General features: G+C 46.6%; 2 protein-coding genes across 5 annotated transcripts; both read left to right on the top strand.

Annotated features, from left to right (window-relative positions):
• Window positions 1–154: 154 nt before the first annotated feature.
• Window positions 155–7093, top strand: UXT (ubiquitously expressed prefoldin like chaperone). Its single transcript, XM_065915093.1, has 7 exons — window positions 155–281; window positions 467–573; window positions 1560–1641; window positions 1777–1844; window positions 2112–2219; window positions 6686–6749; window positions 6965–7093. Exons 2-7 carry the CDS (start codon window positions 476–478, stop codon window positions 7013–7015), a joined length of 471 nt encoding a protein of 156 aa, XP_065771165.1. The 5' UTR covers window positions 155–281; window positions 467–475; the 3' UTR covers window positions 7016–7093.
• A 1110-nt stretch (window positions 7094–8203) lies between these two features.
• On the top strand, window positions 8204–23350 carry ELK1 (ETS transcription factor ELK1). Of its 4 annotated transcripts, none has more exons than XM_065915090.1 (7): window positions 8212–8354; window positions 13708–13770; window positions 16901–17174; window positions 19544–19987; window positions 20646–21113; window positions 21771–21872; window positions 21958–23350. In XM_065915090.1, the coding sequence occupies exons 3-7, from the start codon at window positions 16965–16967 to the stop codon at window positions 22054–22056; spliced, it is 1323 nt and encodes a 440-aa protein (XP_065771162.1). In that variant the 5' UTR covers window positions 8212–8354; window positions 13708–13770; window positions 16901–16964; the 3' UTR covers window positions 22057–23350. The 4 variants fall into 4 exon arrangements, with proteins under 4 accessions (XP_065771161.1, XP_065771163.1, XP_065771162.1 ...); XM_065915092.1 differs by having other exon boundaries at window positions 16931–17174; XM_065915089.1 differs by lacking the exon at window positions 13708–13770 and having other exon boundaries at window positions 8204–8354.
• The last annotated feature ends 3534 nt before the right edge of the window (window positions 23351–26884 follow it).

A 26884-nucleotide genomic window follows, 5' to 3' on the forward strand; every position in this document is an offset into this window, starting at 1 on the left:
CTCCGTAACCCGCCAAATCCCATAAACCCCACCCCCAGCAACAGTGCACTAACCCCATAGGCTTGTTGCGCCGTCCAGGTTGGCACGCTCTGCAGCCTTCCGTAATCAGCGGATTTCGTAAAGCCCCGCCCTTTCCTTCTCTCCGGCGTTTTTTTCAGTTCGGGACCGCCTCACCCCCACCTGATTATTTGGTTGGCCAGCGCCCCCGTCGTACGTCATTTACCCGCGCCACCCGGAAGCCACGGTTCTTACTAACAGTTCTTTTTGCCGGCGGCTCTCAGGTAACGGCCGTACTTGGGTGTCCCTGTGTGATGGGGTCCCAGAGCTGGGAGGGGCGGAAGGCTGAACCCTCGGCATAAGCCGGACGACCCAACTCCCAACGCTGAAAAGGTGCAGTTGTACTGTGCTTGAGACCAAACTGAGACAAGTGGTCTTCAACGTGGTCTTCTCCCTACCCATTCCTCAGGAGCCCATCATGGCGACGCCCCCTAAACGGCGGGCGGTGGAGGCAACGGCGGAGAAAGTGCTGCGCTATGAGGCTTTCATCTCTGACGTGCTGCAGCGGGACTTGCAGTAAGTGACAGAACGGGGGGCGGAGCGCTTGGAGCGGTCCACGTGGTGAGCGGGGCGTTCGAAGTCAGGGCCTAGCCTTCTGATTGGTGGGTGAGGCGTTCAGAGCCCGGCCCCGTGAGCCTTTTGAGGAGGAAGGAGGGGCGATATCCGGGGTGCAACGTGGGGTGAGGAGGGCGACATGGTGGTTTAATGGAGCCTGTGTCCGCGCATGCGCGGCTTCCGATGCCCCTGAAGGGTTAAGAATTAGAGTTCTGAAGCTGTAGTTTTCAGGTTCGAATCCTGGCTTGAGCATTTTGCTTTCCGTGTGAACACGTACTTCGCCTCCACTTTCTGTGCCTCAGTTACCTCATCTGTGAAATGGGGAAGTTAATGCAACCTTCCTCACGGCGGTGGGTTTGGGTTTTCAGTGTATTCAGTCCTTGTAAAGGGTTTAACTTGGATACTAGAGGCTCAGTGAGTATAAAAAATTATTACTATCATTATTAATCTGAGCAGGAAGGAGAGTGTTCAGGTCTAGGATTACAGGCATCCTAAAAGAGACGGAGGATTTTTATCTAGGGTGAGAATGGCATATTCTGATTGGAGGGAGGCATTGGGAGTAGAGTGTAATAATAATACTCATAAATAAGAGCTAACGCATATAGAGAACTTTGGTGGGCACTATTCTAAATGCCTTATAGTAAATACTCATTTAATCCTCCTAATGACTCTATGAAGTAATACTCCTCATTCCTATTTTAAAGATGGGGAAATTGAATTCCAAAGAGGTTACTCACTTGCCAAAGTCAAACAGCTAGTAAAATGGAAAGCCTGGATTCAAACCGAAGCAATCTGACCCAGAGTCCAAACCTTGTCTTCAGCACTAAAATTTCTGTTTAGACCCTGGTGACAGGAGAGTCTCAGGGGGTCATGATGTGAGATATTCCAAGAGGGACAGGGTTTCCTCTTGGTCACCATTTTGCTCTTGTCCTGTCATGTCCCATCAGAAAGGTCCTGGACCATCGTGACAAGGTATATGAGCAGCTGGCCAAATACCTTCAACTGAGAAATGTCATTGAGCGACTCCAGGTAAAGAGGCCAGGGTTAGGTACTGTCTTTTTGTGAGCAAAGGAGGGGGAAGAGAGGAGATACCCAAGACCAAAACCTGTCACCTGACCTAAAAGTTGACCACTGATCCCTACCTCTTTTTCCCTGGCCCCACAGGAAGCTAATCACTCGGAGTTATATATGCAGGTGGATTTGGGCTGTAACTTCTTCGTTGACACAGTGGTGTGAGTGTCTACCTGCCCCTCTGAGCCCACAGGGTTCAGCTTCCCTTTTCCTTCATTCAACAAATATTTTTGTTAGTATTTGCTATGAACCAGACACTGCTTGGTGCTGAAGATGTGACAGTAAATAAAACAGGACAAATTCTCTGCCCACCCTGACCTTCAGTTTGGGGAAGGTGGGGGGTGGGAAGTAAAAAAAAATATTAAACTGTGTGGTATGCTAAACAGTGATAAGGACTTCTCCACTTCCTATCACCACTGTTTCCTTAGCCCAGACACTTCACGAATCTATGTGGCCCTTGGATATGGTTTTTTCCTGGAGTTGACACTGGCAGAAGCTCTCAAGTTCATTGATCGTAAGAGCAATCTCCTCACAGAGTAAGTCCATTGCATGAGGATACTGTCTAAAACACCACCATTTGTAACATCCTTCTTCCCCCTTTCACCCTGGCTACCTGGGATGGTACCTAGGAACCACTTACCCCTCTCTCTAGGGGTAATGCAAAGCTTAGCCCCAGGTGTAGCACATAATAAGTACTCAATAAATGGTCTCTGTCTTGTTCACTCACACAAAAATTTATTGGGCATTTGCTGTATGCCAGGCTTTGTGCTTGATGTTGGGGAGGCAGCATGAACAAGACAGAAGGATTCCTTGAAAGCTTGCATTCTAGAGAAGGGCTATAACTGTTACACATCAGCACAGTTTTGACCAGATCCTAGAGGTCTCAGCCTGTAAATCAGTAACGTAAAACAAGTTACCTCTGACTTCACCTCTTGCTAATTTTCCTGCTCATTCACTGTGCTCTCATCACACTAACCTTCGCAGGCTCTTTAAATGCCCACAGAGTGATCATGCCTCAGCACAATTGCAGTAACTGTTCTCTGTCTGCCTACAGCACTTTCCCCCCTGATACCTGCATGGCTTCCTTTCTCCTTATTCACTTGAAGTCTTGCTTAAATGTCACTTCCTATAACCTAACTTGAAAATTGCAACCCTTGGCACTCCTGAGTCCCCTCCCTTGTTCTACTTTTTCTTTTTTCCCTAGCACTTATGACCACCTAATGTTTACTGTGTGATTTACTTTTTTATAATGTTCATTGCCTGCTCCCATTAGGATATAAGCTTTGCAAAGGGAGAGATTTTCTCTACATCTCAAGTCACTAGAATAGCACATAGCATATAGGAGGCACCCTGTGTTTGTTGAATGAATTTCAAAGCATATGCTGGAAATAGATTTAAGTGGGGATTGAAGTATTGGTAGATCTCTATTGGTGATGGAGGTAGAGTGGGGATAAAGGATGAACTCTGACTGAGTGTAAGGTTCTATGTAGGGAAGGGGAATTGTGATTGTGGAGAGACTTCTGAAATGTGGCTAGGGAAGGCCTTCTAGAGGAAGCAACATTTGAGTTACTTGGTTGAGTAAACACACCATAGGGCTCTCTAGGGAAGAGCATTCCTGGCAAGGGGACCAGTGTGCCTGCCATGTTACAGGAACTGCTGAGAATGGTGAGCATTCAGTCACTCAGATGGAGTGAGTGAGGGGACACTGAGCAAATACACTTAGATTAACAACATCTCACAAGTGTGAATACTACTGATCTAAAATTCTAGGTTATATTTCCCTTCATGTCTTATTCATTTCTTCCAGAGCTGGCTACCTTAGGTTTCAGTAATTCTTCTCTTTTCAGACCTTTTCGAGGTTTCAGTGTTCATAAACTCAAATGAGCCTCAGACCTGTGGAGATTTCTAAATCTTAGTGATAAGACTTGGTAAATAGTTTGGTTGAGGGACCTGCTTTAATAGGTCAGTATAATTCTGAACCAGTAGTCATTTAGAACAAGTCTGTTTTTTTTTTTTTTTCTTAATGACAAAGCCTTCCTTGTTATGTCACCAGATTCCTGAGCCTTTCAAATAGATTTTAATTTTTTGAGACTTGATGTCTTTCCCCAGAATGAGGTATTTGTCTTTGCCTGCCCCCTGTTTGGTCTTTCTGATTTATTGATCTGGTCTATTAGTGTGATGAGAAATGTGAATTCCTTACTATGCTAAGTTGCTTCAGTTGTGTCCGACTCTGCAACCCCATAGACTGTAGCCTGCCAGGCTCCTCTATTCATGGAATTCTCCAGGCAAGAATACCAGAGTGGGTTGCCATGCCCTCCTCCAGGTGATCGTCCTGATCCTGGGATTGAACCCACATCTCTTACATCTCCTACATTGGCAGGCAGGGTTCTTTACCACTAGTGCTACCTGGGAAGCCCATGAATCTCTTATTACTTTATTATAATTAGTAGGACTCCCTAGTAATTGAATCTTTCTAGGAGATGAAGATTTGAGTCTGTGGAGCTCATTCTCTTCTTTAAAATGTGTGGTTATTTGAGAAACACTTTAAATAACTTTCCTTCAGGTTATTTTATGTAACCAAAATGGCCTATCAGTACTTCCTGTTTTTCGTCTATTTCTCTGTTTGGGGAGTAGAAAGATCAGGTCTCTGTATATATTCTTTCTGCTAACACAGAAAGGAGTACACATCCACACCCATAAGTAGACATGATTACAGAAAAAACAGAATAACTATTTGACTATTAACACAGCCTTACATATTAAATCAGTAGCAATAAATTAAACATATCCCTTTTGTTACGACTAGCATTTGGTGAACTTTATACTTTTCTCCTTTTTTTTAAGTGCTGAAACCTTTCATAGACTAAGCTTATACACTGAGTGTATACTATGTGCCACATACTTTTTGGTTCCTGTGAATACAGTGGGGGGTGGGCAAAGCTGACCAAATCTCTGCCCACGCAGCTTACATTCTATTTAGGGGAGACAAACAATAAACAAATAAGTAAAGGATGTAGTATGTCACAGGTTGACAGTGGTGCAGAAAACAGCAAGGATTGGAGGCTAGAAACATTGTCTGGGATGGAGCAGTTGCAATTATAAATAGAATGCTTGATTGGAAGTGGGGTGTGAGAAAAAGGAGTCCAGGTTTTCGGCTGAGCACAGGATGGAATTGCCCTTTTATGAGATGGAGAAGATAAGGGGAGAGCAGATTTGGAGGGGAAAATCAGGAGTTCAGTCTGGGACCTGTTAAGTGTGAGGTGATCATTAAACATTGAAGGAACTTTTCTGAAGATGTAGTTAAAACTCCCAAGGTTGGAATTCAGGAGAGAGGGCTAGACTGAAAATACAACTTTGACAAAAAAAAGAAAATAGAACTTTGAGAGATAGTGATATATAAATGGGTTCATACTATTTTTCCCCAATTTAATATCCTTTGTTGTTGCCTTCTGCTTTTCTTAACGGTATTTCATTTCCCTGAAACTGACTCTTACATTGACAGATAGCTCAACACAATAAAATCCATATTCCTCTCATAATATCAAGATTACATGATCTGTCCCTTACCTACCTCTTGAATCCTAACTTGTGCCACTTTTCTTCCACCATTCACTTAGTTTCTAACACTCAGGCCTCCTGAATACTCCTTAAAAAGCTCTTTCCTGCCTTTTGGACTTTTTGTGGAAAAGACTATCCTGTTTTACTCATTCTTCAAAGGCCTTCCTTGATCCTTTGGGTGTATTAGGATTCTTTGAGTGAGACTGGTCCCAGTTGGCATAGAGAGAAAAAAGTGACTGGTTCATGTAAATGGCAACCCACTCCAGGATTCTTGCCTGGAGAATTCCATGGACAGAGGAGCCTGGTGAGCCCCAGTCCATGTGGTTGCAAAGAGTCGGACATGACTGAGCAACTGATACTTCCACTTTTTTTCTTTCATGTAACTCAACAGCCCAGAGCTGGCATGGTTTCAGGCAACTCCAGCTTCCTAGTCACTTAGGCCTTGGTGTCTTCCTTGAGTTCTCTCTCTCACACCCAACACCCTCCTTTGGTAAATCCTGTTGACTTTACCTTCAAAATATATCCCAAATCTAGTTATTTCTCATCACCTCAACTACTGCCACTGTGGTCTGAGTCTGCCTTTCTCACCTGGACTGCCTCCTCACTGGACTTCCTCTTCCACACTAGCTGTCCTTATCCCCAGTCAGTTCTCCACACAGCAGCCAGATGGATCCTCTTAAACCCTAGTCATTTTCACATCCCTTCTCTGATCACAATCCTCCTCTGGCTCCCATCTCACTTAGAATAAAAGCCAGAGTCCTTACCATGGCCTGGTAGGTCTTACATGATCTTTCTCCCCTGCTTACCTCTGTGACCTCACCTTCTACAACCCCCCCTTCACTGATCCTTCTCCAGTCCTGCTGGCCTCTCTGCTGTACCTCAGACATGCCAGGTGCACTCCCACCTCAGAGCCTCTGCATTTGCTGCCCCTTGGGTATTGAACACTCATCCTCCATCTAGCCACACAATTCGCTTCTTCATTTTAAGTCTTTACTCAAACGTGCTTCTCCGTGAGGCGATCCCTAAGCACTCTAATTAGAATTACAGCCCCCACTCCTGCACTCGTTATCCTCTCTTAACATCTAATTTTTTCATTGTACTTATAACCATCTGACATATTCCATATTTTAGTCCCATCATTTGTCCCCCATAATGAGAATTTGAGTTCCACAAGGCCAAGATTTTTGTTTGCTGTGTTTACTGCTATCTCCCAGTACCTAAAACGACCTGGTGTAGAGTAGGCACTCAATAAATGTCTCTGAATCAGTGCAGTCCAGATGGCAGCCAGGCATCTCTGCATAGGAGCAGCTCAGGTAGTAGGATGTTCTACCACCTACCATGTGGAAGTCATACAGAATGTAGTTAGTTCTTGAAGTGATGAAGAAGCATCATCCTCCTGACCATAAGTGGGGCCCACTTCACCTTTCTTGTTTCTTTTCTCCAGGCTCAGCGACAACCTCACCAAGGACTCCATGAATATCAAGGCCCACATCCACATGTTGCTAGAGGTGAGAGCAGCTCACTCCATTCCTAGACTCTATCTCCAAATGTTTAGGGTGGTGACCTGAGAAGGAGAGAGAGCCAGAGATGGGAAGGACCATATTTTCCTTTGAACTGGAGTCAAACTGGAGCCAGGCTGGCTCAGAGGGAAGAGAGTTCCGCGCAAGCCTGGGATGGGGCCTGGACCCAGTCTCTGTTCAGCCTCTTATGTTCTCTTTTTCAGGGGCTTAGAGAGCTACAAGGTCTGCAGAATTTCCCAGAGACTCAGCACTGACTTCTTCCTACCTCCCCTGACATTAAAGAGCCTGAATGTCTTTGAGTCACACGGCCCTTCTTTCCCCCCTTAACCCCTACTGTTTGCTAAAGTGCCCTGTTTCTAAAGCACAAAGTGCTAAGAGGCCCAGAGATCCGGTCTGTGTGGGACCATTAATGCACCACTGAAGTCCTGCCTTTTGACTTCTGTGCCCTCTCTACCGTTGCCTTGGCAACCTGGGCCCCCACCTGACCCTTCCATTTCTTTTCCTGTACAGTACTCTGAATTACCAGAGAATGGGCCGATTCATGGTGGAGGTTTGTTCTCAAAGCAGTTCAGCCTTTCACTCCTGACCAAAAGGTTTACCTTTCTCCCAACACCCCAATTGTTCCTCAGGTACTTTAAATTACACTCACGTCCATCTAGGCTCAACCTTGGCCTTGCCCCAGCCGCTAAGCAGTTCCAGCTTCCAGCAATGGGTGTAGGGCTGATCCCGCCTTCCCTGGTCTGGTCTCTATTCTAGGTTGAGTCCAGCTTCCGCCAATCCATGCAAAGCCAGGTTCCGCCTGTTTGTAACTGATTGCAGCTCGACCCCGCCCCCGTAGGTATTTAGTTTCCGCCACTCAGCACACACTTTCGTAAGTCTGGCAGCTGCTCCGTTCTAAATTCGTCTTTTCCAGCCAATCACTACACAGTTACCCTGCCCGCCTACGCAGTATCCAGACCTCCTCCCTGCGGGCTGGTATGCCTGTGTACTTCTATACAAGTCTTGCTTCCGCTGAGCTGCGTGGAGTTCGGCACCACCCCGTTGGGGTTTTGGCAGCCGTCTAGAAGTCGCTCGGCAGCCAATCAGCAGAAAGCAGGACCTAATCACCCGTATCCTCGGAGGCTGGATATCTTCCATCAATCCCATATAGGCCAATCCGTGCGAGGCAGGCGCCCCCAACACCTTGTCAATCGCCCCCGGCCTATCAGTCTGTTTTGAACCAATCAGCGTGAAGCACCGCAGGGCCGAGCTCTCCTCTTCAGAACCCAGGCGGCCATCCTCGTTCCATCAGTTCCCCTCGGGCCAATCACAGCATAGGTCTGTGGAGCAGTGCCCCCCCGCCCAACCCTGGAAGCCGCGCGGTCGATCCACGGTACTTTGGCCAATCAGCGAGCGGCAGGACGCTCGGCTCCTCCTTCACGGGCCCACGTGAGCGGTGAAGAAACGCAGGGGCGGCTTCTAGGTGCTGCCGCCGCCGCCACTGTCGTCGCCGCCGCCGCCGCCGCCTCGGACCCCGGGCCTGGGGGGCGGTGGGGCAGCGCATGGAGCCCCCGCCCCCCGGAGCTGCCAACACCGCCGCTGCTCTACGCACAGGTGAGTCCGGGGCCTGGAGGTTGGAGGGCCCGGTCCATGACCCCAAGTATCCTTCCCGCCCCCGCGGGAGGGGGCGGGGGAGATGTGGCTTGGCCCAAGCCCTGCTGGTGCTCGGCTCCCCACCACCGCCACTACGGTTGGTGGACTTGCCTGTGGCATTGTCCCCTCCCATCGCCCCTTGTAGTGGATCTGACCGTGGCCTAACCCCCCTTTCTGTTTTATAATGGATCAGTCTCCGTGTTTGTGTTTTTCCCCACCCCACCTTACAGTAAACTGGTCTGTGGTCTTGCCCCCCGCCCCACGCTTATAGGGAACCAGTTTCCAGCAGTGTCCAACTCCTTGACCGTAGGTGCATCTGAGTGTTTGTATTTCTCCTGTCCTCAACTTTCAGGGGCCCCTTCTGTGGCCTTGTTTTTCCACCCTTACTGTTCCTGTAGCTAGTTAATCCATAGCGTTGTATCCATCCCCCCAAACAGTGAGTTAATCTGTGAACTTGTATTCCTACCTCCAGTGCATCAGTTCATGGCTTTTATGACACACACACCACTTTACAGTGGATCCATCTACATGCTTGTTTTTCACGTGCCCCTGCTTATTAGCCTGTTGCCCTGTTCTCCCTTTTTTGTAGACTGTCACTCCAGTCCTTGGGCTTCTTCCTTCTTAAGAGTGGATCAGTTTATTGCGTTTTATCTCCCCATTTTCAGTAGCCCAGTAAATGGCCTTGTCCCCTTTTCCTTTTAATCAGTCTGTGGGATGACTCTCCACTATTGTGCAGGAGTCAGTGTGCTTTCTTATCTCCTTGCTCCTAGTAAATAAGGTGAGCCTTTACCCACATACACACCTTTACTATGGATCTGTTCATTGGCCTTTCTGCCACCCATGTGCTTGCGTTCACACCCTTCCCTTTTGATATAACATCCTGTGAGTCCAGTGGCTTGTAATCCCTCCAGGAGGGTCAACCTGTGTGCTTTTATTTTCCCCCTCCTTTCGTGGTGGTGGATCAGTCCATGGCCTTCCCTGCCACCCTCCCTCCTTCTTAATCGTGGATCAACCTGTGTGCTTGTTGAACTTAGGTCTTTTTTACCCTAGAACACACTTTCTCATACACATTTTTAACCACTGAGACATCCTACCTCACTCCAGTAAATGAATACATTAGTGATAGTGATATTGCCAATAGAAGCTAACATTTATTGAGCACCTCCTTGTACCAGGCAAAATGCTTTATGTTAATGAGCTCATTTAATCCATCCTTTAAGATAGGTACTGAGGGAAGTTCAGCATAGGGATACCTTACTCAAAGGTGATCCAGTAGGTATCAGATTAGATTGCTCCTCAGAACATAGGATGATTTTTGACGCTTTCCTCTCTCACTTCATCTCACCCCACTTGAGGCCCCATTCCTTAAAAACCAAATTAGTTCCCATCTCCATGCTTTGGTTTTTGCTGCTCCCTCAGCTGTCTCCATTCCACACCTTGTCTCAGGACATATCCACACCCGATCCCAGCAGCTATGTGACCTTAGTGATTTAGCCACTTTCTCTCTTCTCATGTTTCCTCATTGGTAAAGTGGGGGAATCAGAACTAGAATCCCCTCCAGGGTAAATAAAGAATGTGTGTGTGCAGTTTCTCTGTCATGTCCTATTCTCTTGTGACCCCATGGATTGTAGCCTGCCAGGCTCCACTGTCCATGGAATTTTCCAGGCAAGAATACTGGAGTGAGTTGCCTTGTGAATTAATAAAACAAGTAACATCTCTGGCCTTACCTCCTACCCACCCCTAACTCTGTTCCAGCCACAGTGACCTCACTCATCCTCAGAAACACCAAGAGAAATCCAGCCTTGGGGTCTTTGCCTTGGCTATTTTTTCTGCCTGGAACAGTCTACCCCCATCTCTGTGAGGTTCCTTTCAGGACTCTGTACAAATGTCACCTGTCCCCGACCATCTGTACCTGCATACCTAGCAGGACTCAGGCCCCTTTTCTGCTTTATTTGTGTTTTTGCCCTTTATCACTGTCAGGCACTCCGTTTACAGTTTATCTTATTTATTGTCTTTCCCTGTTAAAATGGGAGTCCCATGAGGAGTCCCAGAACTCTTTCTGTCTCCTTATTCACCACTAAGTCTCCAACACCTAAAATTCTTATCTAGTACTTGATAAGAATTTATTGCACAAATGAATGGGGAAAATAACAGTTTCAGACAAATCAGAGTTAGGGACAGATGGAGATGAAGAGGGCATAAGAGAGTGAGTTAAGAGACTAGTCAATCAGGACTATTTATTCAACAAACACTTACTGAGCACCAGACATTCTTCTAGGTGCTGGGGATATATGAAAGGGAACAAAACAAGCAGAAATTCCTGCCTTTGTGGAGCAGACATTTACTAAGAGTGCAAACTATATAAATAAGTCAGTCTAATTAGTATGTTAGACAAGTGCTAAGGAGGAAAAGTGAAGAAGGGAAGGTAGAAATAGAGTATCAGGGTGGTTGAAATCTTAGGCACAGGGCAGGCCTCATTTAGAAGGTGACACTTGAATTAAGGCTTGAAGGAGTTCAGGAAGGGGCCCATGATGTGTAAGGGAAGAGTGTACCAGGCAGAAGGAACAGCCAGTGCAAAGGCCCTGAAGAGGGATTGTGTCTGGCGTGTTCAAGGGCCATGAAGGAGGCCAGTGTGGCTGGAGCAAAAGTCCTTTACATATCAGTTCAGTCGATCAGTCATGTCCAACTCTTTGTGACCCCATGAGCTGCAGCACGCCAGGACTCCCTGAGTTTACCCAAACTCATGTCCATTGAGTGGGTGGTGTCATCCAACCATCCTCTGTCATCCCCTTCTCCTCCTGCCTTGTCTTTCCCAGCATCAGGGTCTTTTCCAATGAATCAGCTCTTTGCATCAGGTGGCCAAAGTATTGGAGTTTCAGCTTCAATATCAGTCCTTCCAATGAACACTTAGGATTGATCTCCTTTAGCATGGACTGGTTGGATCTCCTTGCAGTCCAAGGGACTCTCAAGAGTCTTCTCCAACACTACAGTTCAGAAGCATCAATTCTTCGGTGCTCAGCTTTCTTTACAGTCCAATTCTCACATCCATACATGACTACTGGAAAAACCATAGTCTTGACTAGACGGACCTTTGTTGACAAAATAATGTCTCTGCTTTTTAATATGCTATCTAGGTTGGTCACAACTTTCTTTCCAAGGAGTAAGTGTCTTTTAATTTCATGGCTGCAGTCACCATCTGCAGTGATGTTGGAGCCAAAAAAAGTAAAGTCAGCCACTGTTTCCCCATCTATTTGCCATGAAGTGATGGGAACGGATGCCATGATCTTAGTTTTCTGAATGTTGAGCTTTAAGCCAACTTTTCCACTCTTCTCTTTGACTTTCATCAAGAGGCTCTTTAGTTCTTCACTTTCTGCCATAACGGTGGTGTCATCTCCATATTTGAAGTTATTGATATTTCTCCCGGCAGTCTTGATTCCAGCTTGTGCTTCATCCAGTCCAGCGTTTCTCATGATGTACTCTGCATATAAGTTAAATAAGCAGGGTGACAATATACAGCCTTGATGTACTCCCTTTCCTATTTGGAACCAGTCTGTTGTTCCCTGTCCAATTCTAACTATTGCTTCCTGACCTGCATATAGGTTTCTCAAGAGGCAAGTCAGGTGGTCTGGTATTCCCATCTCTTTCAGAATTTTCCATAGTTTATTGTGATCCACACAGTCGAAGGCTTTGAGATAGTCAATAAACAGAAATAGATGTTTTTCTGGAACTCTCTTGCTTTTTCGATGATCCAGCGGATATTGGCATATACTGACATTTAATCCTCCCAGAAACCTTTCAGAGTAGGTGTATCTTGAAGATACTTAACTTTGAGAGTGGAATATCCCCCATTTTATAGGTACGGGAACAGACCCAGAGAGGTTGAGTAACTTGCTCATGATCACAGAGCTAGAACAGGACAGAGGAGTATGAGGCTGGCAAGCCAGAGAGGAACAGATCTGCTAGGGTAGACAGGTTATTCGGCACACAGAGGAAGAATTAATTCTGCCTGGGAGATCCTAGAACTTGATGTGTGTAATAAATGGTTCATCGTGTGTTGAGAAGAGGGAAGGACACTCCTGGCAGGGAGATCAGTACATGCATATCCTTAGAAATGGGAACTGGATGAACTCAGGGTGCCCATGATGTAACATGCCAAGCTTTGGTCCACCTCAGAGCCTTTGTACATTCTGTTCCCTGTGCTTGAAAGACCCTTCCCACAGATGTCAGTATGGCTTGCTACCTCCCCTCCTTCAGATTTCTACTCATATGTCACTTCCTCAGGGAAGCCCTCCCTGAACACCCTGTGTAAAATAGCATCCCTGTCCCCCTCTAGGATCTTACCCTTCAGTTTCACTCTATGGAGAGCTGGTGGAACAAAGTGGCTAGGATCACTGCCTAGAGCCAAACTGCCAGAGTTTGATCCCTGTCTCTCTGTGACCTTAGGCAAGTTACATTACTTCTCTGTGCCTCCATTTCCTCATTTGGAACATGGGAGGGTAATAAGAGTGCCCACCCATGGTGTTGGTTTGAGGATTGAATGAGTTAAATGACTAAAATGGTAAGGGTTATGTGGCTGGTTCATGTTTTTTAAACTGGTATGGTAATATTATTCCTGGCATACATGTAGGTGTCTCACAGGCCTCTGAGACTGACCATCTCCAAATCATGTTCTCCCTTCAAAACCTGCTCTCCTGCAGGGCTCCTATCTCAAGTGATCAGGCCACAAACCTAGAGTCACCTCTCACCCCACCCCACCCCCAATCCTATCTGTCAAGAAATTCCATTCATTCTGTCTTCAGGTTTTATCCAGAACTCAGCTGCTTCTCACCAGTTCCACTGCTAACACCACCATCTCTTACATGGACTATTGCAGTAGCCTCTTCAGTCCCTACAGCTGGTTCTCCTCACAACAGCCTGAGGGATTCTGTTAAAATCCAAGTCACAGCCTGTCACTCTGCTCACAGCCATCTCATGGCTCCTATCTCATTCAGTCAAGTCAAAGCCCTTCCTGGCCTAAAAGAGCCTCACACAGTCTGGCCTCCATTGCCCCTCTGTTCTCAGTTCCTACTGTTGATACTTTCCCCTCACTGTTTTCTCTTGGACTGTGCCAGACTCCTTTCCCTTCCCCTGACCTGCCAGGCTCTCCAGCCTCAGGGTCTTTCACCCTAGCTATTTCCTCTGCCTGAATGACTGCTTTCCAGGTTGTCAGAAACCTGACACCTTCACCTCTCTTAGGTCTTTGCTCAAATATCACCTCCACAGCGACTACCTTTTCAGAAAATAACTTCTCCCTTGCTTCTTTGTTTTTTTCCAGAGCTCTTATTGCCATCTGAAGAATTCTTGTTTATCTTGCTTCTTGTGTCTTCCCCACTAAAACGTAAGTTATGCCAGAGCAGGGATTTTTGTTGTATCCACTGCTGCTTCCCCAGCACCTGGCCCACAGTAGGCCCTCCATAAATGCTTGCTAAATGAATGAAATAAAGAGAAGTAAATGCATCTGAGAGAGGCATATGACTAGAACTCTTGTTAGGGGTCATGTGGGAGATGTGATAATAAACAAAATACAAAACCCTGTGTGCTGCTGAGGCTTGAAGCCAACTGTCAGGTTTCACCTTAAGTGATAGATTCTGTGGCTGCTGAAAGGGGAACTGGTAAAATTGCCTGTTGTCACCACCAGGAGTCACAGTGGACTCTGTGCCTCTGAAACAAACAGGCCTTCCAAATAAACCCAGCAAGGTGTCTGATGATGGGACTGTGATCTGGATACTTCATGGTCTTGTGACTTACATAATTGCCTAAAATTGTGTCTGCCGAATGAACTTCGAAACAGCTCAGACATAAGAGGATCAGACTGTATTTCATTACAGATTAAAGACTCAAAGCTGTAAATAATAGAGAGAAGTTCTTTCTTAACCCAGCAATCCCAGCTGGGTGATGAAAACTCTTTCCTTAAGGATTAGGAAGCTCATGTTTATTTCCAACTCACACTCAGCAAAAGGAGCAGTTACGGGTTGGGGGGAGAAGGCCAGGGAAGGTCCTGTTCTGTGCATGACATGCTGAGGGAGTGGTCACTATGAGGGGCAGTTTAGTCTAATGGTTGAAAAGCTCAGACAACTGGAACTTGGCTGCCTGGGTCCAAATCTTGACTCTGCCACTTAGAGCTGTGTGGTATATAAATGTCATTTAGACATTTTGTGCCTCAGTTTCCTCCTTTATAAATTAGAGATAATAAGAGTACCTATTTCCCAACATTGTGATGAGAGAAAATGAGTCAATAGCTGTAAAAATAGCAATCCAGGTCTACATGCCCTTATCTAAAACCCTTGGGGCCAGATGTGTTTCACAATTTTCAGTTTTTCAGATTTTAGAAAAGTAACAAGGTACACATACAAGATGTTACATAATACTCTTAGTGGGCTCTGTAATCAGCTACATTCAGATTTCTGTAGCAAGATGTATGAAAAATCACACCAAGTGAAGATCATAAAGACCACAAAAGGCCTTACTTTGTTTCAAATCAGGTCTTAGAGTAGCAGATAAAGAATAAGAAACAAATTAGAAATGGATATTTTGTAAGAGTTTATCATACCTCAGGCATAGCATATTTAATCTGTACAATAACCCTGTGAGCTAGGTGGTTTTTTTTTTACCATCTATTTTAGCGATGGAAAAAATGAGGCACAAAGAGGTTAAAGAACATGCCCAGGGTCACACTGCTAATAAGTATCAGAATGAGGATTCCATCCCTGGCAGTCTGGCTCTGGAGCCTGGGTGATTGTCCAATACGCCATATTGCCTCTAATTGGTACAATGCCTGGCACATATTAGCACTCAGTAGATGTTCATTATTGCTGCTGTCAAGAAGGAGAACCAGAAGGAAAGGAATATGTCAGAGGAGCATGGGATAGACAGACAGAAGAGAGCAGACATTTCAGTGTCAGGAATTTTCATAAAGTCAAGGCTCCTTGGGGCTGAGACTTGAATGATGGAGAAGACTTGAAAGCAGAGGAAGGGAACCCAGCATGGAGTGAACAGCCTTTATGAGAAGCTGACCGAAGGAACATCCTGGGAAACTTGGTATTTGATGTGGTAGAAGGTGCAAATGAAAATGTTCAGGTGAGGGGCATTATTCTAGTTTTCTAGTCATGCTGTAACAAATTATCACAAACTTTTAACTGCTTTCAGTTCAGTTCAGTCACTCAGTTGTGTCCAACTCTTTGCAACCCCATGGACTGCAGCACACCAGGCCTCCCTGTCCATCACCAACTCCCAGAGTTTACTCAAACTCATGTCCATTGAGTCGGTAATGCCATCCAACCATCTCATCCTCTGTCATCCCCTTCTCCTCCCAACTTCAATCTTTCCCAGCATCAGGGTCTTTTCAAATGAGTCAGTTCTTCCCATCAGGTGGCCAAAGTATTGGAGTTTCAGCTTCAGCATCAGTCCTTCCAATGAATATTCAGGACTGATTTCCTTTAGGATGGACTGGTTGGATCTCCTTGCTGTCCAGGGAACTCTGAAGAGTCTTCTCCAACACCACAGTTCAAAAGCATCAATTCTTCAGCTCTCAGCTTTCTTTATAGTCCAACTCTCACATCCGCACATGACTACTGAAAAAACCATAGCTTTGACAAGATGGACCTTTGTTGGCAAAGTAATGTCTCTGCTTTTTAATATGCTGTCTAGGTTTGTCATAACTTTTCTTCCAAGGAGCAAGCATCTTTTAATTTCATGGCTGCAGTTACCATCTGCAGTGATTTTTGGAACCCCCCAAAATAAAGTCTGTCACTGTTTCCACTGTTTCCCCATCTATTTGCCATGAAATGATGGGACCAGATGCCATGATCTTAGTTTTCTGAATGTTGAGTTTTAAGACAGCATTTTCACTCTCCTTTTCACTTTCATCAAGAGGCTTTTTAGTTCTTCTTCACTTTCTGCCATAAGGGTGGTGTCATCTGCATATTTGAGGTTATTGATATTTCTCCTGGCAGTCTTGATTCCATCTTGTGTTTAACTGCTTAAAACAACACAAATTATTCTCTTAAGAGCTCTGGAGGTCAGAAGGTCAGCACAGGTCTCACCAGGATAAAATCCAGGTGTTAGCAGGACTACTTTCCTTTCTGGAAGCTTCATGTGATCAGATTGAGGTCACCCAAACATCTCTCTAGCTTAAGGTCCATAACCTTAAATCCATCTGCAAAGTTCCTTTTGCCATGTAACATATTCACAGGTTCCAGAAATTAGAATGCGGACATCTTTGGGTGGGGGGCATTATTCTGCCTAGCACAGTCTGCCCTTTGGCCCCCAGAGGTTCACATTTGTCCCACAGGCAGAATGCATTCACACTATCCTATCATTTCCAAAATTCTCATCCCATCCCCCCGTCATTCAAAACCAGGCTGAGGGTGCTCAGGGAATGATGGTGGCGGCTGAGGGCAGAGGTGGAGGCAAGGTGGAAAGAAAGGAATCTTTCTCCTGCTGACCTCTTCCCCTTTATGCATTCACAGCCTCTCAGCTCTGAGCTGTCTGCCCTCCAGGTACCCCTGGGATGGCGTGAGTACTTCCCCAGCGATGGACCCTTCTGTGACGCTGTGGCAGTTTCTGCTGCAGCTGCTGAGAGAGCAAGGCAATGGCCACATCATCTCCTGGACCTCACGGGATGGCGGTGAGTTCAAGCTGGTGGACGCTGAGGAGGTGGCCCGGCTGTGGGGGCTGCGCAAGAATAAGACCAACATGAATTATGACAAGCTCAGCCGGGCCTTGCGGTACTATTATGACAAGGTAAGGTGTTTGAGACCAGGGCTGGGAGCCCACTCCCCCCACCCCCACACCACCAAACATTTATACCAGTTATTTCATTTTCTTGTCTTAATTTGATCTAGCTCTAATTTTGAAAACAGTATTAAAATTTACCATTTCTTACCCCATCCTCTGGTACTCTCAGACCAATGTTGGGGCCCCCAAGCTTTTATTCCAGTTATTTTATTTTCTTGTATTTTAACTTTGGCTAAAACCTTCAAAGCAACATTAATACTGACCCCTACTCACTCCATTCTTTCTGAGATCCCCAGAGTCCTGCTGTCCCAACCACGCCCCACACATTTCATTTTCTTGCCTTATTCCTTATTCCTCTGACCAAAACTTTTCATAACTATTAATAATGAGTCTTCCTCATCCTGGAACAGTCCTGGGCTCCCCCAGGTATTTCATGGTCTGCTGTTATCCAAGAATAAGAATTCTAGAATAGCCTTATTCTTAGAATCAAAGCCTCCATGATAGCATTATCCTAACCTTTGCCTATCTCATCCTCCACGACCCTCAACATTTTTACCAATTATTTTCATATCTTATTTCGTTAGCTAAGACCTCCGAAACAACATGTATAATGTCTGCTCCACACCCCATCCTCTTGTATTCCCAGAGCAATGCTAGTCCTCTCCAATATTTATATCAACTATTTTATTTTATCATCTTATTCCTGTAGCTAAAATTGTAAATTTTCCTTATCTTTTCCTTTCAGACTGCCAAACCAGTGCTAGATATCCCCCCCTCACATTTATACCAGTTATTTCATTTTCTTATTTCTTTACCTGAAACTTCCAAAACAATGTTTTTCTTCTTCCAGTTTTATTGCAATATGATTGACACACATTACTGTATAAGTTTAAGACATATAGCATAAAGATTTGACTTGTATACATCAAGAAATAATTATCACAATAAGTTTAGTGAACATCCACCAGCTCATACAGATACAAAGTAAAAAGGAAAAAAATATTCTTTACACTCTTTAACTTTCATATATAACATACAGCAGTGTGAATCATATTTATCATGTTGTGCATTACATCCCTAGTACTTACTTTTCTTATAACCGGAAGTTTGTGCCTTTTGACTGCCTTCGTCCAATTCCCGTTCCTCTCACCCCACACTGAAACTTCTCAAACAATATTAATGAGTCTCCCTTTTCATTCCTTTTCTGAGAAACACAAACCCACCCTGTGACATTCATGGCCAACATGAAGATGTCCTCAGGGTGCCCTAATGCCCCCAGATGCCTGTTGTCCCCCAGAACAGCCCTGGACCTGTGCTGCTGCCCACCCTTACTCACTTATAGCATTTATTTCATTTTTATATTTTAATCCTTTATCTCAAACCTTCAGAACACTAGTCATAATGAGTTTGCCTCACTCTATGCACTGAAACCACCAGAACATCCCTGAGACCTTCCAGGGCTATCCTGAAATACCCCAAACATGCTCTGTGACCCATCCAAGGCAGCCTTAAGATTCCCACAGTATTTATACCAGTATTTTAATTTCTCATTAGTTGCTATCAGCTACTTCATTTTCCAATTGTCTTGGCTTAAACCTCCCCAGTGGTATTAATAAGGCTCCTCATCCTGTCCACCCTGATGACTTTGCCCTGTTTCATGGCTGTGTCAAGAGCTTTAAATCATCCTCTAATAATTCATATTTATTAACAATTCATCACGGTATTCCTTCACATTCATTTAGTCTCTTCCAACATTTATATCAGTGACTTCATTTCCCTGTCATACTGCATTAGCTAGACTCCAAAACTGTGTCCTGGCAGCCACCCCTAGGGCCTGGCCCTGTTAGCCCACAGACACCCCTGGTTCCAGGAGCCAAGAGGAAAGCCTGTTCCTAGATCTACTTCCCTAGTTCGGCCCCAGTATGGAGAGGAGCCAGTGGGCATGGCCATGTGTATCTAAGGTGGGGTGGGGGAATCGAACAGAAGGAGATGAGAGTATGACAGAGGGAGACTTGGAGGGGGATGGGTGGGACTGAGATGTGGAAGGGATAAGGGCAGTAGACTAAAGGAAGGATTATGCAGTGGGGAGACAGAAGGGGAAGAAGCTAGGGGAGAAGACAGGGAAATCGTGTTGGGGGAGAGTAGTAGAAAGTAGGGGAGAAGGGAGGAGGCCCCAGATTGAGAGATGAGTGAGATGTGAAAGAAGCTGGGAAGAGGACCCTATGGGGACACAGACACTGAGCCAGGACAGTGTATATGTAAAAGGACAGGAGAGGCATGAAGGAAAAAAAACACCAGGAGACACTCCTCACCATCCACTCTCTCTCTGGCCCTTTTTCCTAAGACACTCTATCCTGTCTCTTCCCCCTTACCAGAACATCATCCGCAAAGTGAGCGGCCAGAAGTTTGTCTACAAGTTTGTGTCCTACCCTGAGGTCGCAGGGTGCTCCACTGAGGACTGCCCACCTCAGCCTGAGGTGTCTGTCACCTCCACTCTGGCAAATGCAGGTGCCACAGCTGTACACGCCATCCCCGGGGACACTGCCTCTGGGAAGCCAGGCACACTCAAGGGTGCAGGAATGGCAGGCCCAGGCAGCTTGGCACGCAGCAGCCGAAACGATTACATGCGCTCAGGCCTCTATTCCACCTTCACCATCCAGTCCCTGCAGCCACAACCGCCCTCTCATCCTCGGCCTTCCACAGTGCTCCCCAGCACCGGCCCTGCAGGAGTAGCAGTGCCTCCCTCGGGGAGCAGGAGCACCAGTCCAAACCCCTTGGAGGCCTGCCTGGAGGCTGAGGAGGCTGGCCTGCCTCTGCAGGTAAGGACTGGAATATGGAATTTCAGCAAGAGGAGGGATGTACAGTTCCCAAATATAGAGAGGGACTGGGAGGAGGAGGGACATAAATGTCCTGTTAAAGATGATATAGTGGAAGGAGGGACACAGAAGTCCCCTTGGAGAAAGAGATGGGGAGGGAAACTATTCAAACCCTGGGAAGGAAGAATGAAATTGAGTGCACTACAATTAGCAGTACACCCAATATGTAGTAGGTGCTCTTGAATGAATTTGCTTAATGCACTGGCTCTCACACTTTTAGCACTCATCAGAAAGCACTTGGAGGGCTTTTTAAGCCAGAGGTGCTGGGGGACACCCGCAGAGTTTTTCTTTATGTGAGTCTGGGGATGGGCCCAAGAGTCTTAATTTTTTAACAAATTTCCAGATGAGGTGTATGCTGCTGGTCCATAAAGCAAATTTTTGAGAAACACTGCTTTTATAAATGGGGGTAGTATCTCCTGGAGTCCCACCCCTGAAGGCATTCCAGATAGGACGACCAGAAGAAGCCCCATTTTCTTGGCAAAGTACCACATCTTGTTAAAGGACTTGCCCCTACTCTCAGGTCCCACTTTCCATGGGAAATAACTGGCTTCACTACCCCAGCAATCCTCAGGCATCCCCTCTGCACTCGTACTTCTCCCAGGTCATCCTGACCCCACCCGAGGCCCCAAACCTTAAATCCGAAGAGCCAAATATGGAGCCTGGGTTGGGCCGGCCACTGCCCCCAGAAGTCAAAGTGGAAGAGCCCAAGGAAGAGTTAGAAGCTGCAGCCAGTGGGGAGGCGGGGTTCGTGCTGGAAGCCGTCAAGGCCGAGCCCTTTGAGCCCAAAGTCGACCCAGAAGTCCCTCCAGCAGAGGGCGTGCCAGCCCGGCTGTCCGCCGTCGTAATGGAAACTGCGGCGCAGGTGGGCGGCCTCACGGCTTCCACAACACCCAGCACGGAAATCGCCCAGCCTCAGAAGGGCCGGAAGCCCCGGGACCTGGAGCTTCCACTCAGCCCGAGCCTGCTGGGTGGACCAGGACCCGAACGGACTCCAGGATCGGGAACTGGTTCGGGTCTACAGGCGCCAGGTCCAGCGCTGACGCCTTCCCTGCTACCTACGCACACATTGGTGAGAACTTTCAAAGGGGCGGGACTGGCACCTGGAACAAATGGGATTAGGGCGGGGGAGGGGAGGGAAGAATTAGACTTACCGCCAATGCGATTACCTCTGAAAGAGTGGGAGGGTGGAGCCTTCGAGTGGGATTGGCTGCGTGGAGGGACAGGCTTGTTTGCTACTGGACGGAGGAGTCTGCATTGCCAAGGATCAGGTGCCCAAAGAAGGGCAGTTCTGGGGAGTTTTGTGGGCAGGGTCTGAGAGGCTTTCTGCAGGAGCTGTTTATGGGTTGAGGAACCTGAGTGGGGCTCTTGGGTCTGGAATTTTCTCAGTGGGTTTCCTCTGAGGTATGCAGGTAGGGGATAAGAGTTGGAAGTTGATCCTGAGCTACTGGGATGGTAAGCTTTGAAAATAGCATGTGGGTGGGTTCTTGGAGGTAGTCTTGCCTAGTGAGGCTGGGGTGGGCCCTCCAGAGTTAGAAGGAGTTGTCTGTGTGAAGTCAGAGAGCTGCCACAGACATGGTCTCAGTGGTTATGGTCTAGGCCTGTGCACTTTTGAGGAGTGCTTTTGGAAGTATGAGTGGGAAATCAGTTGGGGCCAGAACCAAGTTCCTTTGGTTTTCCCACAGCTGCCCTCTTGCTCACTTGTGCTCTGACCACCCCTTCCCCACAGACCCCGGTGCTGCTGACGCCCAGCTCGCTGCCCCCCAGCATTCACTTCTGGAGCACCCTGAGTCCCATTGCACCCCGTAGCCCGGCCAAGCTCTCCTTCCAGGTAAGATAAGCTCCTCCCATCTCAGGAAGGGTGAGTGACCCTAGCACGGTCCCCATCCATGACCTCTCCCTATTTCTGTCCTCAGTTTCCATCCAGTGGCAGCGCCCAGGTGCACATCCCTTCCATCAGCGTGGATGGCCTCTCAACCCCCGTGGTGCTCTCCCCAGGGCCCCAGAAGCCATGACTATCACCACCACCACCACCACAACCACCACCACCCCTTTCTGGGGTTACTCCTTCCATGCCCTGAACTTCTCTCCAGCCAGCTGTCTCAAGGAGAAACATAGTTCAGCTGACAGACTCGTGCTCCATTTGTGGTTGGGTAGGGATTCTTAGGAGGAAGGATCTCTCAATAACCCTTCCACAAAAAAACATACAACTTCTCTCTTCTTGATCAATCCCCCAGTGGCCGCTCTTACACGTCTCCTACTGCAGTGGTGGGGACGGTTTATTTATTTATTTTTTGAAGGCCACTGGGAGGAGCCTGGCCCAACTCTTTTGGAGGGGGTGGCAAGGGCATCTCCCCCGTGTTCCACATTTTTTCCCCAAGATGAGACAATCGGGGCCTGGCTTGAGACAGGCCTTTCTTTATTTATTTCTCAGCCTGCCCTTGGGGAGCTGAGGGAGCCCTGTCTTCACTTTGGGGTATGGGTAGAAGAGCTAGCTTGTTGTAGTTTATTATTCCTGGCCCTCCCCAAGGGTCCAGGAAGAATTTGTGCCATTTAATGGTTTGGGAGTCTTGGCCAAGGAAGACTCACACCCTTGGAGATGGGAATTTCCACCTCCCCAGCCTTTCTCAGACAGGTTGTCCTTTCTCAACCACCTTTTCGGCCAGGGAGGAATGCCCCTTTTGTTCTCCCCCTGAGAAGCCATTCCTGTGTCTGCCAAATGCCTGGGGTCCTGCCTGTTACCTCCCAATGGGGGGATTTTGGGGAGTGGTCCCCGTCTGGGGGGCCCCTCCAGCCAGTACTCCAGGTCTCCCTGACCCCACCCCCTGCCATTTTGATAGTATAATCTATTTTTAAACAGGGCTTTTCAATAAGGGAGAGGGAGGTATCTCTTCCTATATCTGAGATGGGGTGGGTGGGAAGGAAGGGATTTGGGGGATCTCCCTGCCACCCCCAAGTGTTTATTTTTGATACCAAATGTGTATTTTCAACTCCCTCCCAGCCCCCCAATTTTCCTGCGGGCGGGTACAAAGGACCCTTTATGTGTCCCTGGAGTTGGGAGGGAGGAATGAGGGACATTAAGCCTGCTCAGTCTGAATTCCTGGAGAAGTGTGGGTTCAGAGGACTCCTGGGTTCACCTCCCATCAGCACCGTCCCAGCCCGGGCCTAGGGACCTGGGTCTTGGTGATTTGGGGGACGGTGCTACACCTGTCTCCACTGTTTGTTTTACTTCCCCCCCAAATGGGTTTTTTTTCTAAGAGTCCCAGAGAATGGGGAATTGTTCCTGTAAATATATATTTTTAAAGGTGATGCTGGAGGCTGGTAGCATTTTTTTCCCTGAAGCTGTTGGGAATAACTGTGTGCAAAGTCATGACTCTGTGTGAAAGGCTATAAGGGTGTGAGATTGATCATGGGAGAGAGAGCATGATGGTGTGTGTCAGAAACAGTAAAGACTGCAGATTGGTAACCTGGTGTGTGAAAAAGAGAAAACTCTGGCAAGCTGTGATTGCACATGTACATTTGTGAAGCTATGTATTGAGAGAGTGGAAGTCGTAACCACAAACTTGACATTGTGTCTATGTGAGAGATTGTGGCTGGGTGGCAAAAAAAAAAAACACAATAAGACTGAATGAGTGAGTAAGATACTATGCCAGAAACTGGTGCTTTTTGTGCAACAATGTTTATGAGAAGGAAGTGGGGACTACACATCAGTCACTGTTGGACAAGCTGACGGTGAGCAAGGGAGAGTAACCAAACCACATGTGAGAGCCTGTATGGGCATGAAAGTGCAGTGGAGATTGTCAGGGACAGTGCATAGGTGAGAAACTTCATTTTAAGTAAGCAGGTGACTCAGTGTTTAGGAGATGGCTTGTGTGTGAAACCATTCATGCAAGGCTGTTGGATCAACTAAAGTAATGAGAGCGTATGATTGAGAGGTTGATTGTATGAGAGAAAATGGCTGTGAGGCCAGATGGGTGCCTGAGATTTAAGATACCAGAATGCACGATTGTATGTATGAAAACTTTCTGTGAGATTAAACTAGCAAAGACTGCATGAGAAACAGAAAAAGTGGCTGCAGCTGGGAGAACATGAGAAGCTGTAATGTGTGTGTGTGTGTGTGTGTGCGCGCGTGCGCGCGCACGTGTTCCTGAGCCTAGTGGCAGATGGATGCAGTTACTACTCCAATCTAGCCAACAGGTTCAGGGACCATGAAAGTATAAGAGAAGATGATGGTGAGACAGAGTGAGTGGAAGAGTGGAAGTGTGCTAGAGACCACTTCACTGTGAGTGAGAAGCGAAGAGTAAAAAGAAGGAAGTCAGCGCCACATGAGAGAAAACTGATGACTGAGCAGTGTGTGAGAGTGAAACATTTCATGAGAAACAGTAAACCAGAGATTACATATGGTGAAAAACTGAGAAGATGAAACTGAGCAAACGAGACACTGAGAGACTCTGTGATCAGTTTGTGCAAGAAACCGGGGAGGCTGTACTTGTGTTTGAGTGTACAGGATACTCTGGCTGGATGGTGTAAACAACTAAGATGAGCTGTGAGAGACTGTGTGTGAGACTTGTAGAGAGCCTAGTAGCAGTTGTGAATTAGTGACTACAGGATGTCAGAGGGTGAATGAGGGCAAGTGACTGTGACACTGTACCTGTGATAAAATGTCTGAGAGGCTGAGGGTCTGTGTAAAACTCTAAAAGAGACTTTAAAGACTGTGGAACAAAGACTGGGCATGTTGGAAGCTGCTTGCAAAGAATTGTGAGACTAGGTGACTAAGTATCTGAGACACTGATTGTGCATGAGTGAAATTCAGCATAGTCAGGGACTCTAGGTGTGTGAAATGGGCATGAGTATGGAGAGGTGGGAGAGAGAGTGATCATGTGTGTGCAAGGAACTTCTGGAGGGACTAGCGGTGGCTATAAATCACCAAACATTTGTGTGTATGAGAAAATGATGGCCCAAATGAGCAGTTGAAACATCAAAAGGCATGACTGTGTGTATGTGCAAAACTGACTGGTGAGAGTCATTGTGGCCTTGGCTGAAGGAGACAGGCTAGATGACGTGACTTTGTGGGAAACTGTTCTTTAAAGACCACAGTAAGGCTGATGTCAATGACAGCAAATGACTCCCTCAAAGAGTGACTGAGAGAGGCTGTTTGTTCGAGTATGTATGTGATCTTGTTTGTATGTGGCTATGGTAGAAGCTGTAAATTATGAAGTGTGTGTGTAAATATGTAAAAAAGAAAAGAGATCTCGAGAGAGAATGACTGAAACTGAATTAGTGGGTGAGAGCTGGTGGATGGATTGTGCCAGGCTTAGGGGAAAGCTCTCTTCTGTCTGTCTTTTTCCTCCTCGGGACCTTGGGTTGGCCTCTCCCAGTTCTCCAAAAGGTGAAATGCTGGAATTTCCCAGGGCTTAGCCTGGTCTTCCCTTCCCTCTTCTCCAAAGCCAAGCCCTCTCCAGATTGTCTGGTCCAGTTCCAGCACTTGAAACACTGCTTCTCCCCGCCATGATGATCACATTTTTACCTCCAATCCAGATTATTCCTCTAAGCACATTTCAGAATCTTGCAAACACTGTTTATTGCATTTACTTACTCATTCGGCAGATGTTGATTGAGCACCTACTGTTTGCTGGTGCCCATCCAGGCCCTGCAGACACAGCGGTTAACAAACCAGACACAAATCCCTGCCTTTATGGAGCTGGCATTGTAGTGGGGACAACAGACAAGAAACAAATGCATCGTGGCGGTGTTGCAATGATTACATGAGATAAGACTCTCAGTCTTTGTTTAAATAAGAAATCTGCAGTCATTTTATTGCCTAAACGTGTGGGAGAAGATGAAAGTTCCGACAATCCTCTTCCCAGGGGAACCAGCAAGTAGGGACAGAGTTTAGGAATAAATGAAGTATCGATTATAACATCATTACCAGGGCAACAGATGATTAGATAAAGCAACCAACCAGAATTACAGGTTTCTTGAGTTTGTTTTCATAGGATAATAGCATTGAAGTCCTGGAAGCTTAACAAGATCGCTTTGTTCAAAGACAGGCTTATGTTATCAGAAAACAGTACGTCTGTAATAGATATGAATTGTCAACACGCCTTATCACCTGTAAAGTAAGACCAATATTCTTGAGAAAGCTCTTGTTTTAACACACCTGACCGAATCAAATCCTTCAACCTTGTTTTAATTTGCAGAATAGTGCTCCTGCATGGATGCAGAAGAAATGAGACATTGCCTTCCTAACTTTCTTAGACTCCTTTTTGTTAATTAAAAAGATTTCTGTTTTTAAAGTAGGCTCTGGAGTTTCACTCATTAGGCTTATTTAAAAAAAAAAAAAGACTCTGTGGAGCTTAGGCTGAATTGGAATTAATTATTAACAGTAAAATAAGGGCTACAAAGAACAGTTTTCCTACATGAGACCCACAGAGAAAAGGGTCAAGAACTAGAATGATGACTCTTAAAGTGTGGCCCCCGAACAGCAACATCAGTGTCAGCTGGGGCTTATTAGAAATTCACCTTCTTGAGCCCCTCCTCAAACCTATAGGATCAGAAACTGGGGTGGGGCCTGGCAATCTGGATTTAACAAACCTTCCAGATGATTCTGATGTGCAGTTAGATTTGACAGCCTCTGGGCTAGAGAGTGACAGATACCCTTCTGTGAGGGAGGTGACCTTGTCTGCCTCTCTTAGAACAAAAGTCCCTTGAGGGCTAGCATTTGGGGCTTCTTATTGTCTGCTCCATCCAGTGCCCAGAACAGCACTTGGCACCCAGTAGTTGCTCAATACATGTCGAATCAATGTATTTAACAAACCTTACCTGCTGTATGCCAGGCACTAG

The sequence above is a fragment of the Muntiacus reevesi genome, chromosome X (genome assembly GCF_963930625.1).
Source record: "Muntiacus reevesi chromosome X, mMunRee1.1, whole genome shotgun sequence".
Classification (NCBI taxonomy): domain Eukaryota; kingdom Metazoa; phylum Chordata; class Mammalia; order Artiodactyla; family Cervidae; genus Muntiacus; species Muntiacus reevesi.